Source organism: Corvus brachyrhynchos, unplaced genomic scaffold (genome assembly GCF_000691975.1).
Source record: "Corvus brachyrhynchos isolate BGI_N302 unplaced genomic scaffold, ASM69197v1 scaffold87, whole genome shotgun sequence".
NCBI classification, from domain to species: Eukaryota; Metazoa; Chordata; class Aves; order Passeriformes; family Corvidae; genus Corvus; species Corvus brachyrhynchos.
The window spans coordinates 246,719-259,170 of NW_008239767.1; the positions used below are offsets into that span (position 1 = coordinate 246,719).

At 36.4% G+C, this 12,452-nt stretch overlaps 1 protein-coding gene across 1 annotated transcript in view; it reads right to left on the bottom strand.

Annotated features, from left to right (window-relative positions):
- The window catches only part of IMPG1 (interphotoreceptor matrix proteoglycan 1), a 57,513-nt gene that overhangs the window by 35,811 nt on the left and 9,250 nt on the right, over positions 1-12,452 (bottom strand). Inside the window, 5 exon segments of the mRNA XM_017742822.1 lie at positions 607-683; positions 1,716-1,783; positions 4,142-4,170; positions 4,378-4,544; positions 7,391-7,624. Of these exon segments, the coding sequence (XP_017598311.1) occupies positions 607-683; positions 1,716-1,783; positions 4,142-4,170; positions 4,378-4,544; positions 7,391-7,624 (575 nt within the window).

The following is a 12,452-nucleotide window of genomic DNA, read 5'->3' on the forward strand; positions in this document are numbered from 1 at the left end:
CTACAGTATTTGTAGCTTTTCCTTCCACTGTGAGGCCACACATCTCTGCTGAGACCATAGCAGCCAGAACAGGGAAAACAACAGCCCCTCCCAGCACCCCACCCCTCTCTCAGAGGTATCTTTCACAGTGGGTGCTGTTAATGTGTAGAGGGGCAGTCTCCAATGCTCTACTGCATGGCTGCACTGAGCAGATAGCACTGGAGAGCCTTCTGACAGCTGGTTGGTTAGAAAAAGGCAAGGAAGGCCCAGTCCTATCTCCTGTGTTGTGGAAAGCCCAGCAGGTATGCTTTTTTTGTCATTATTTAATGAAGAACAACGTTACAAAAAGGTGCAAAGTGGGCAACAGGCCCCTCCTTAAAAGAATGAAAACTACCTAAAAGCTGGTTGCCATGCTTTTGTACTTTCTACTACATGCTCAAGAAGCATCATGCCCTACTCCAGTATACAACAGATGCTTATAAACCCCTTTAGTCCTGCCAGCTGAAACAGAGGGGAGCACTCGTGCTTTGTATGCACTGTTTATAAGGTTTCTCCCTCTCTCCTGCTAGCTGAGCTCAAAAGGAAAAGGTGAGTGAAAAAGTGGGTAGGAACACAGACTGCCCTCACCTTCACAGGAGTCTTCGTGTCATTGAAAATTTCATTGAGCAATGTGCCATTAGGTAAGAGGGGTGTGCGAGGAGAACCTGTGGGGGGATGGAAAGAAAAGTCAGGAAAGAAAGGTTTGCATATCAAAAGGCCTCCCCTTGGTGTGTTGGTCAGGTGTCAGCTCACTGGAGCAGCTTTCCTTCCGGAGGGTGTGTTTGAGCACAAGCCTGTGCCAGTGCAAGGTGGCCATGACTCAGGGTGTGGGTAAATCTGCTGTGTTTTATACAATAGACCGCCTTTCTTCCAGGCCAAACATTAGTGGTGTGGCATGTGTGTGACTGAAGGCAAAAATGGCACTGACTATGCATCAATGAAATTGTGTGAGTTAATAATATTTGATCATTTCCTGTCATACCACATCACATATCACCAAGTGTCTAAGCTTAATTTTGCCAGTTGAGATCTTTGTCTCTCTGACAGCCCCTTTTCTTTAGGGTCAATTTAAAGTAACAAGAGACACTGTTTTCCACCTAGAGGCAAAATTCCCATGCTGGAAGTCCTTACCAATAAGATTCTGTAATATTTGGCCCTCATAAGAATATATATTCAGGATGGTTTCTCCTTGAACCAAAAAGATCATGTTTACAGATTTTTGTGACTGAGTGAATTGCTAATATTATTTTAAAGAACAGTAGTACACAACGGGGTTGGTAGGTCTAATTGTAATAATCTGATCAATTTACTGTCAATTTATTGTCTATTATCACTCTGACTTTTTAGCTTGTCAGTCTTTATTTGCTTTGCTTGCTTGTTTTGGTTAACAAAATGCAGCAGCTGACATACTGAATGGTATTTTATAAATGAAGAAAAATTAACCCCATATTATCTAAGTTTGAAACTAGGAAAACATATACATTTGAAGACAAACTTTGAATGCAACATTTGAGTAGCAAATATGTCGAAAAGAGATAAAAAATTTCTTCTCAAAGATTATTTTGCTAAAACATTTTCACTCCACTGAACTTGTCATGCTTCTACAACAATCACTAAATTATAGCCTTATAAGAATCATTTGCCTTAGCAATTTTTTATTTAATAGGCAGACACACAACAAGCAGATTTGATTTTACCTGTAGAAATGGAGGGAATTTCTTCCACCTTTTTGCCTCCTGTTTTCTCTGCTGATATTTCATCTTTCCTATCAATCAAATAGAAATGAGTGATTTAATTATCAGCATATTGTACTGGCAATGACAAAAGTGTAAAAAACCAAAACAATATAGAAATGACCCCTATATGAAGTGTAGTTTAAATGAGAGAAGTTATCGCTAATAGAATGTTTTGTGACCTGTGGAAAAGTCAGGAATCTGCTCATGAGGTTTTGTGACAGATTGCATCAATGCCACCAGAGGGGTGGGATCACAGAGATTAAATCAATGCACTGCATCTGGTTTTTTTTTTTTTTACTCCTTGAAGTCAATGAAGGGTTGACCCCTGTGTAAAATGGAAGCAAGACTTCTTGTACATCATCTAAATCAACCTTTGTCTCCTTTGCTATTTCTCATCCTATCAAGGTAGTTAAGTGAGAGCTTTGGGATTCTTCTAATTTTAGGGCCAATGGACATTTCAGGTTCTAGGTGTGTTTCATATGGTGTGGTGTGAGAAAATAGTGGGTGGGGTTATTTTTCAGTTGTCAGCCTGCATTATAATACCATAAGGATGCCTCCAAATAATGATAGTATCAAATCGGATTCCTGAATCCAGATTATTTTGAGATGCAGAAATGTTAATGTTTGCTTCTGGATGTAATATTCATGGGTTAATGCCTACCATGACCCCCAAGGAAGACAGATAAAAATTCAAGTAAGAATATGGGGGGTATGATGTATCACAGGATTTGGTTTTGTTGATAATTATTTTCTGTTTTGAGTTTTACAGTCTTGTGGTGATGAATACATTTTTAATAGCTACTGTTATCTTGCCTGAAAATCAGCAATAATATCTATCCGTAAGTACATTTTAAAATAAATAGATATGTTAAAGATTCTTCTACTTAGAATGGAAATTATTCTATAGCCTTGAAACCAAATTGTTATTAATTTGTAGCTTTTGGGAAAATTTAGGTTCTTAGAAAAGAATCGTCTAAGATACATTTTGAGAGTTTTCTGTCATGAATTTGGGGAGTGAAGTATAATTCTTCAAATTTTGTACAGTGCATACAGATGGAGTATTTGTGAAACTGGTATGAGTGAAAGAACTAAGGGCACTGCAAATGTGTAGTGTGGTGTTCACTGAGACAGCATAAATCTTGTATCATAGACAGAACAGGTGTCTGAGCTGCTTCTCTATACAGGAACAACCTAGATGTTTAACAACATAAATAAAGAACATGAATGACAACTGATTTACCACATCCTCTGGATATCTTTTGTGATGAGAATTAATGTATTTTTAATGTTTTCACAATGTTAACTAGTTACGTGTTGTATCTATAATTGGAGACTGATTTCTCTACATGACAGCTATAGAAGATACAAAATATTTCCTAAGCCACACAGTAGTAAAAATGAAGTCCAACCATGCATAATCAATGCTGTCTATATTTCCAGCTAAAATACAATCAATTTCATAGAATTTATTTCACCTTCTGAATTGTGTCTAGGGAAAACAGTACTGTTCACAAAGAACCTAAGAACTCTGAGATCAGTCACTTCACTTAATGCCTTGCTGCCACTGCTTGCAATAGGATGAATGAGAAGACCTCCCTTTGAACTTACAGGGGAGTTTAATTAGGGCCTACATTATTAAAAATATGTCAGATCTCCCATGTGAGAATAAATTAAGATACATAAGACCTCTGTGATCATGAGACACTGTAACCTATGAATGGAAAAGATCATTTGCCTGAAAATCAGAGAAAACTGAAGGAAAAAACCAATATATCAATCAGAACTTGGGGACTATGATTTGTCTGGCTGCACTATAGTATTTATATACAGAACAACAGAGTTAAGTATGGTAGCTTTAATCCTGCCATTCTCAGACTTCCGAGCATTGCTAGGAGCATATTTTTCCAAGGAGTTTATAGAATAAAGTATCACGTTAGTTAAAACCGTCATGATGTATAAAAATACAGGAGAAATCTAAAGTGAAGGTATAGAGTTTTCCTGTTACTGTTTAATGTAGCCTCTCAGCTAAACTTTTATTAAGATCTCTGGCTTTCCTTTTAAGAATTAGAGCAACTTTTGTCACATTCCCAATCAACACCAGTCTAATGCAAAGCCATGTCTCTGTCAGGGTTTCATGCTCACATTAATCTTAGAAAACGTTCAGTGGTGTCTTGAAATGAACAGGTAACTCAGACATTTGGCTGCATCTATTATTTGTAATTCAATTACTGTGTCCTATGATACATCCAGTATACACATCTCTCACAGCACACACCAAATACGCCACAGCGCTATCTGAATATCTGCTCACATCCACACACATCTACACGTATCTTTTCAAAGAAGGCAGTAACATCAAGTGGCAAGGTTCTACTTGGGCTACTTACCTTTCCTGGAAGGTTCTATGTTTTACTCGCTGCAAAAAGATTAAGAAAAACAGCATTTTACTAGTGGGTGTATCCAACCATTGAGCCTGTTAGCTCTTTTGTTTACTATAATTTTATGTTTTTCTTCTAAGACATGCCCCCTCCTTTTCCTGAGCAATACTTTGCCCTTAAATATGCAGGTGGGGAGGGACTCGGAAGTCTCTCCCACTTTCTAAACAAATGTCAATAATCCTTACCCGTTGAATTATTTCCAGGTGCTCTTGGGAATTGCTGAAGTTTTTGCCAATGTCGAATATGCAAAAGGTTTCCCTCTGGCAGGCAGTAACCCAGTTCTGATATTCAGAAGTATCAGGAATCCGATCCAGAAAAATACGAAAGGCTTCCCACACAGCTTCCTGGCAGACTGAGTAAGAAGAAAGGGGTTGGGGATGGATGCTTTGTACCAAATAGTAAACTTGAAAGCCTTTTAAAAGTGGTTTGGCATTTACACATTCATCAGTCAAGATGAAGGAACACACTTCTTCAAAATGTTGTTTAAAAATGCTTTTAGAGAAGGGGATTTTCAAACTTATTAGAAAAACCATTTTAACCAAAACTTGCTAGTAATTTAAAAGCTGTTGCCTTTAGCACTTTACTGTGCAAAGCTCATTACTGTGAGATGGGACATTTATTTTCAGTACTTGATACTTACTTTGGCTTAGAGTGAGTTCATTATCTGCATTATCTAAAATATCGGCGTCTCTGAAATTAGTGCAGTCAGTTTCTCTAAGTATACTCTAAACTTGCTGTAGGGGTGTACTCACCTAGCTGTGTTAGGGCCCCTCAATAATACCTCAGGAACGACCTGCCCTCCCAGTAGAGCAGCTGCATGTGGAGCAGATGTGGTCAGGTTATTAAAAAGGAACAGGCTGTCTTTTGAAGAGATGAATTAATTACGAACTAGAAATTAAAGCTACTTTCTACCTCTTTTTTCTTGCAACTCTCTGGTATTTGTTTTTCTGAGCAGTAACTGCTGAATAAAGATACACCATCTGATGATAAGTAATCCAGTTACCAGATAAATGTGACACATGACCAGTTGAGGAGGCATTGTAGTGTGTTCTCCCAGTTTGCCCCACATAGGGGACTATCCTCATGGTGACCTAAGCTGTGATGTGTTAGTTCAGAGTTGGTATAGGGTCACGGTAGGCTCAAGTATCCAACAGCAACTGTCTGAGCTCCTTTATCTGAGCTTTTTTGTGTTGTGTGCTCATCCCTGGAAGCAGAGAATACATATATATGTAAAAAAGAATAAAATTGTCTAAATTTTCTTAACAGAAAAATTCTCTAGAAGACTGATATGATCCACAGTGCAATTAGAGTTATAAATGTGTCATGGGACTTGGAGCTGGGGAGGTCATCTCCTAGGCTTTAGACACAGAAAAGAACAGACCTGAAAGTATATCTCCAAAACAAAATGAAGGTAAGATTTGTCCCACAGATGGGTACAGGCTCTAAGGCTCCAGCACAGCTACCAGATTACCTTTTCATGAAGGATGGTACTGTGGTTACAGATTCAAGGATGATGCTTGAATTTTCACATTTTCAAGTGTCCATTTTTTTTTTCATTTATCGGTTTCATCAGATAAATTTACATGCTCAACTGGGAGGGCAGAAGTCTTTATCAGAAGTTCTGATCTTTCCTTGAAGGAAAATTTTTTGACGTTTTGATGAAGAATGTTGTAATGGAAAACATGTAATTGTTCAAGGGAGCAGAAACACCTTATTATGAATGAGTGTGCAAATTATTCAGATGCAGAGGCATGTTTTGTTGCTTGCTTTTTGGGAAGTACTCCAGTTTCAGTTGAAGAACTGGATGACAACTGCTTAGAAAATTTTGTAAGTGTAGGACACTGCTGGGAAAAAGGAGTATGAGTTTAAAGCTTCTTGCACTACAAGACTTATAGTGTCCAATATCCCAGCTGATGTGCTGCTCTCCAAAAAGCTGGGTAGTACTGTCATATTCAGTTTTTTAAATGAAAGGGTCATAGTTGCAGGTTTTTGAGTTCAGGTTAATGATACCTGTCTGTTTCAGGATAGCTTGTTTTCAGCCCAATCTGGGATATAACCAGGGAGTTTCAGGGACTTGCAGGATTAATTTCTGTTTAAGAAATGCTTTTTCGGTCAGCCTCTTTGATGCATTTCAGATTTCTGTTTAATGCCCATTGGATGTTGCAATGGATACCAAATATTTTTATATCTATGGGAATAGCTACAGACTTTAGTGGAGTTCTCCCATGCTGCCTATAGCAAGTGGCTGCTGGAGTAAAATTTTTGCAGCTCTACATCCAGGTCTCATTTCAGAGGGAACTAGTTGGTTCCCTGAAAGAGAGCTGAGGAGCAGCCAGGTTACACAGATGAATGTGGATGGTTGGTGCCTGATAAAGGAAAAAATAGATAAGCAAAGGTGATTTAGGGAGTAGATGTTGCCTTAGATACTTGCATCCCAGAAATGATGACTAGGTTTTAGAATTAGCTTTGGACCATCTCGCTGCAGTGCAAATACATGCATTATTGTAATATCAAATGGAAAAGCTCCATAATGAAAGATTGGGAGGGGTAGAGAAAGGAAGAGACGAAATTGAACCAAAAATTGGAATGCTAACTCTATAGGCTTTCTACAGGCAACGGAAGTAAAAAAAAAGAGCTGGGAAAGGACTGACCTAGTTGAGAAAGTCTTATTTTTAAAATGTCTCAAATATTTCTTATGCCCTAAGTGTTTTTCATGACCTGCTGGCAATTATCTCAGTGTTTATTAGGTACAAACACTGCCACAGACTTAATATAACTACAGATACACCAACATATTTGTGCAATGGCCATTTAATAATTCCATTACTTGTCTTACACTGGTGCTATTAATTCTGAGTAGCAATGATGGTACCTACTCTTTTGAGAAAGGTGGTACTTCTTTCAATACTAATGCAAGCACAATTTGTTCTTCATGTTCAGCCATGCTAGAACACTGTGCAATTACTCTGAGTTCATTAGTCCTTTGAGTGCATTGTTTTATTTTCTTCTGGTCACTGTCTATCTTGAACACTGCTGATGCACATGTAACATTTGATTATCTATGTAAAAATAAGGCATAAAGTCAATAGCATATACACTGCCTAAAGGTGAAGAACAAGATTCTGGAAAATTACTGTGTTTCCTCAACTAAAGAAAAGACTTTGAAGGAGGAAGTACATACTACAATAATCATCTTACCTCTTAATCTATAGTAAGCTTGGTGACTGGCTAAAATCTGCTTCACTGATTCTTGTGGGCAAACTTTCACACCAGTTGAGAAAAAGGATGACCTCTTTGTTCGGTGTTTTGCCATGTCAAATATCCGCCTTATGGTTGATATCTTGGACCGCTTTGTCGTTTTTTCTGATTTGTCTGACCCTGAGGTGACTGCAAGATGTTTGGCTTCAGCACTGTTTATTTTATTAGGAATTTCTGTAAAAAATTAAAAATAAGAATGTACATAAGCACACTTTGCCTATGCAGTAAGTATCCAATGCAAGTTCAAGTCTGGAAAATGGAAATGACCTTGAGAATTCTTTTTGTTGTGGTGTCAATGAACTGGGTGAATTATTGGGCTGAGGAGAAGTGGCCTGTGACCACATGGGGGAACTGAAGCTCAAGTGACTTGGTAACTAATTCCCTTGTATTTCAACACGTGACCCCAGGACACACAGGGTAAAAGTTTCAGAAGCTCTAAATCCCGTTTTCAAAAGTGACTTTGGGTTAGATCCACAAAAGACACTTAAGTGCTTGAACTTCGTGCTACAGCATCTCATTTGTTTTACAGTACAGTGATAAGTAATGTGAACACTAGCAGATAAGTAAAATGAGAAATAGTTGTACCTTAAATTTTTAAAATCTTATCTTTCCTTTGGGCTTCAAGGGACATCTTCCTTTAAATCAGGTTTATAATCTTGAAGCTATCCCAAGAACTAAACCCTGAAACTTTCAAAAGTTGAGCAGGAGTTTTGCTGCCTTTGGGAAAAGAAAGACCTGTTTCAGTCTCTCTTTTACTCTACAGTGCACTCCTCTGTCCTTCCCTCACATAAACTGAAGTATTAACCAGAACAGACTATGATTGTTTGCTTGCAACTGGATGATAGGTGTTGTGAATGCTCTGGCATCTTATTTCAATAAATCTTTAAATATTCCTGGCAAAGTGGAACAGCTACAGTAGAAAAAAGTGAAATCAGTGACTAGGAATTGAAGACGTAGGATTAAATTTTACTTACGAACCTATTCAATTTTGAAAAATGGAAAAGCTTCTAGGCTGTCAAAATAACCTCAAGCAAACACCCATCACAAAAATTCAGGACCCATCTGGTTCCACTTCCTAAGTATTTCTGTTGTAGTATTACTTGACATAGCAGCTAAATTTAATGTAAAAAACTTAATGGTAAAAATAGCATGTAAATGACACATTTAAATGAGCTGAAATGCAGCCTTTTGCAGGATCATGTGACAGGGCAATGAGTATCTTTTAGATTATCTTCCAAAATTTTATATACTTGTTAATAAAGATGTTAAAGCAAATTTGGAAGTACCCATTTTGGTTGCCTTTTCATACATTTGATACAGTAATTACAGATGAAAAATAAAGAAAATGATAAGCAGAATAGAAGACAATTTAAAGAATTAAAAAACTTTAAGCAAAGTATGTGTGTTCCTGAATCCTGATGAATCAAATAAACAAATTACTTTGAAAAATGGTTTAAAAGCTTCTAATGGAAAAATAAAGGGGAATAACAGGGTTAAAAAAGAAAGAGTTCAGTAGGAGTAGCAGTATCAAAAAAAAAAAAAAGAGTAAAAAATGATCAGTTTGCTGGAGAAAGAAGAAATGTCATGCTGCATATAACAAACACTAATTATCCTATTCTTAGGCAAATCAAGAGAAAATAAGGAAGGTTAAAACCACTTTATCTCGACACTTTGGAATTGTGTTAATTAAATGTTTAAAGAAAAGTGGGCAGATAAATGATAAGAGAAAAATAATTGAAAAACATACTTTTTATAAAAAGAATAGCATGTGAAATGAAGAATGGGGAATGTTCTTCCATGTGTGTCAGCAGTCACATATATGCATGTCTATCTGTATATGTCTCAGTTCTTATTTAATTTCCAAATGAACATTCAATGTTTACTGTGTAGAAATCATAGTAGTAACATCTATATTTTGAGGGAGGTGCTACTCTGATATGGAAAAAGTTGACTGCTTGATTGTGATGAATATTGTCTGAGAGAAAGGAAGTTATAAAACAAAGGCAATAGGTGATTGTTATTACTTTTTAACATGTGCCAGAGACAGTGACCTGCAGACCTATAACTGCATAATTGTTGCAAGGTAATTTAAAATGATGATGCAGTCATATGATGTTTGACATTAAATGACATGGAAGTAATTTTTCCACATTAATGTCGGGTCACAAACCATAAACTGCAAAAAAGGAATTTCCCCTGTGAAAACATGGCGTTGGGTTCAACAGAAACCACAAGTGGCCAAACTGAATCAGTTGAGACATAGAGCTATTTGAATGTTGTATGGGATGAGAGAAGAAGATCCAATGCCACTGAAATCTCAAAGCAGATTCATGAAATCCTCTCAAAGAGAGAATCAAAAATCCACATGGAAAGTAGCCAGTTCTAAGTCTATTACCTTTTACAAGGTGTATTAACTGTGCTCGACCAGCTGCACAGGCAGCCTGACCAACTGGGGCAGAGGATTTTGTCACTAAGCTCTTTGATAGCTTTTGTATGAAGCAGAGGCCTTTCTTGAAGGATTTTCTTCTTCTCCAGGATTTACCTCTAAGTCTTTAACATGAATTAAGAATTATACTATTCATAAAACCAACAAAGGAGATTCTTCTCAAATGATTGTTGTAATGATTTCAAAGTCTCCATGTTAGGGCCCCTATTTGGCCTTTTCATTCTGAGAAAGTGACCAGCTCTTTTCTGCTTTCAGTTTGCTGCACTATTCTGCCACCCTATTTAGGGTGGGTGTAAATTCTTTTTCTTTTCATTCTTTCCCTTCAATGCTCTTTTTTTTTTTTCTTCTTTCTTTTTTTTTTTTTTTTTGAGGAATCTGTTTCTAAAGTATATCTATTATGATAGGTTTAATTTAATTTGTATCTTGTGGTTAGTAAATTTCTCTTACTAGAATAACCTTTATTATCATAATTCTTTGAAATCACTTTTTTACTAAACTTAAGAAAATTTTAGTTGGAGAAAGCATCAGCCTTTGTCTCCCCATGATTGTCCAATATTAATTTCCCAATATTTGCTGATTGTGAATGGAAGAAAACTTGCCTTCTGGTATAAACATTTCCTCATAATTCTTCAGATCTCCGTTTTCCCCTGCATCATAGAAATTCTGAACTGAGAAATTTTTACGTAAGCCTCACAGGTGTTTCAGCCATATACTTTACTAAAATATGCCTCCATCTACACCTTTTCAGCTGCTTTGATTTCAGTATCCTGGGTTGAAAAAAAGAAATCAAAAAGATACACACTATTATGGAATCGAATCCATATATATTAGCTGATCCTTTTTCTTTATATTATGCAACATAGTAATCGAATAAACTGGAGTGATGCAAATTCTACAGGTACATAATTTGCTCATGTAAGTAATCCCAATAACACTAGGCTGATTAACTTTTCTTGAAATAAGTAATTCCTGTAATTTTTTCCTAGTTATTTTTTCTGATACAAATGCATGCAATTAAAATATTTACTGTTTACCATAAATATACCCTGCCCAATTTGAATTTTTCTTATTTAATCCTGCTGTTTGACAGATGTGACTGTTTCAGTTTTATTTTTAAAAGGTTTAAGTTTTTTAGGGTTTTTTGATAGTTCTAGACCAGGGCAGATAACTGTAGAAGTTTGATAACGCTTTACTCTACTTCAGCTAATCTCCAAGATGCCTTAAACAAATGTCTAACTCTCCTTTATTCTCACATGAAAGAATCTATACCATGTCCAAATTTTCCAGGCAACATACTTGAGGAAAAATATTGAGGTAGTTTAACCAAAATTATCTGCAGAGTCACTGTCAGCTGTCACTAAATTCTGGAGTTCCTGACCTCTAGTCCTGAACTTAGACAAATATAACAAAATTTTTTTCAAAACACCATAAAGCAATTTTCAAAATATGATACAGCAATCTAATTCATATGGGATCTAATCAAAGTGCTTTGGTATCCATACCAGTCTCTCAAGTGCACAGTACTGTTCTTCAGGTTTTGGTTTCAGGCAGATAAATGGCATTCATTTCACATATTAAAAATCTGAATTCTTGAAATTAGGCCAGGCCTCTCCTCTGTGTCTCTTGAGACCTGCATTATCACATTTATACCCTAACTAAAATTACAAGGCAGGAGGAACAAATTTCAAAAGTTCCTATGTGTTCTTAATAATCTGCATGTCGAAAAAGGAAAAGTACATCGTTATTGAAATGGATTCTAGAGAAAAAGAGTTTAAAGTTATTCTGATAATTGGTCAGCTTTGTTTTTTTTTAAATTTGCTTTTATAAACATAGGAGCAAGAGGGTCTTATTCATACCTTTTTGTGTAAATGAAGTGGATGTTTCTCTATATAACTTTATTAATTTCTCTCTGTTGATAGTACTAGTTTTGGAAGGCCTCAAATTTTGGAGTTGGTAGTTTGGGTTTTTTTCATCGCTGTAGATGATCTCTGGATATGAACATTTATCTACAGCATTATTTTGCCAGTAAACGTTTATTTTTATTTGACCGGAGAAAATTTAGATGCTATTGAATACGAAGAGAAGAATTTAAAATACGGTAACTAAAGATTTTATAGCAAAATTTGAGGTGACAAAATTGTTGAAGTCTGAATAGTTTATCATTAAAATCATCAAAAGGTTTCAAATGTGTGAAAAAGCAGATTAGTCTGAAAAATCAGTGGATGTTCTTAGGATAGAGAAGAATGCTTGATTGATAAATGAGACATATTGCCCACAGAATAAAATAATAATTAAAAGACAAGGCTTATGTAAGGGGAAATGCTGAAATACAATGAGAAAAGCTTATCAAGAAGGTTAATTTGGCAAAGGTCCCGTAAACATATTGCAGTTAAATTTATAGTGGGGCAACTTTTTGTTGCTAATTGAGCCAGTAACAAAAGCACAGCTGACTAGTCCTGAAAAGTTGATCCTGAGATCTCTTAGTGGGCTGATCCATGGAAACACCAGATGGAGGACAGAAAGTACAAAGAGAGGTAATAGCCTGGGCTCTTTCCC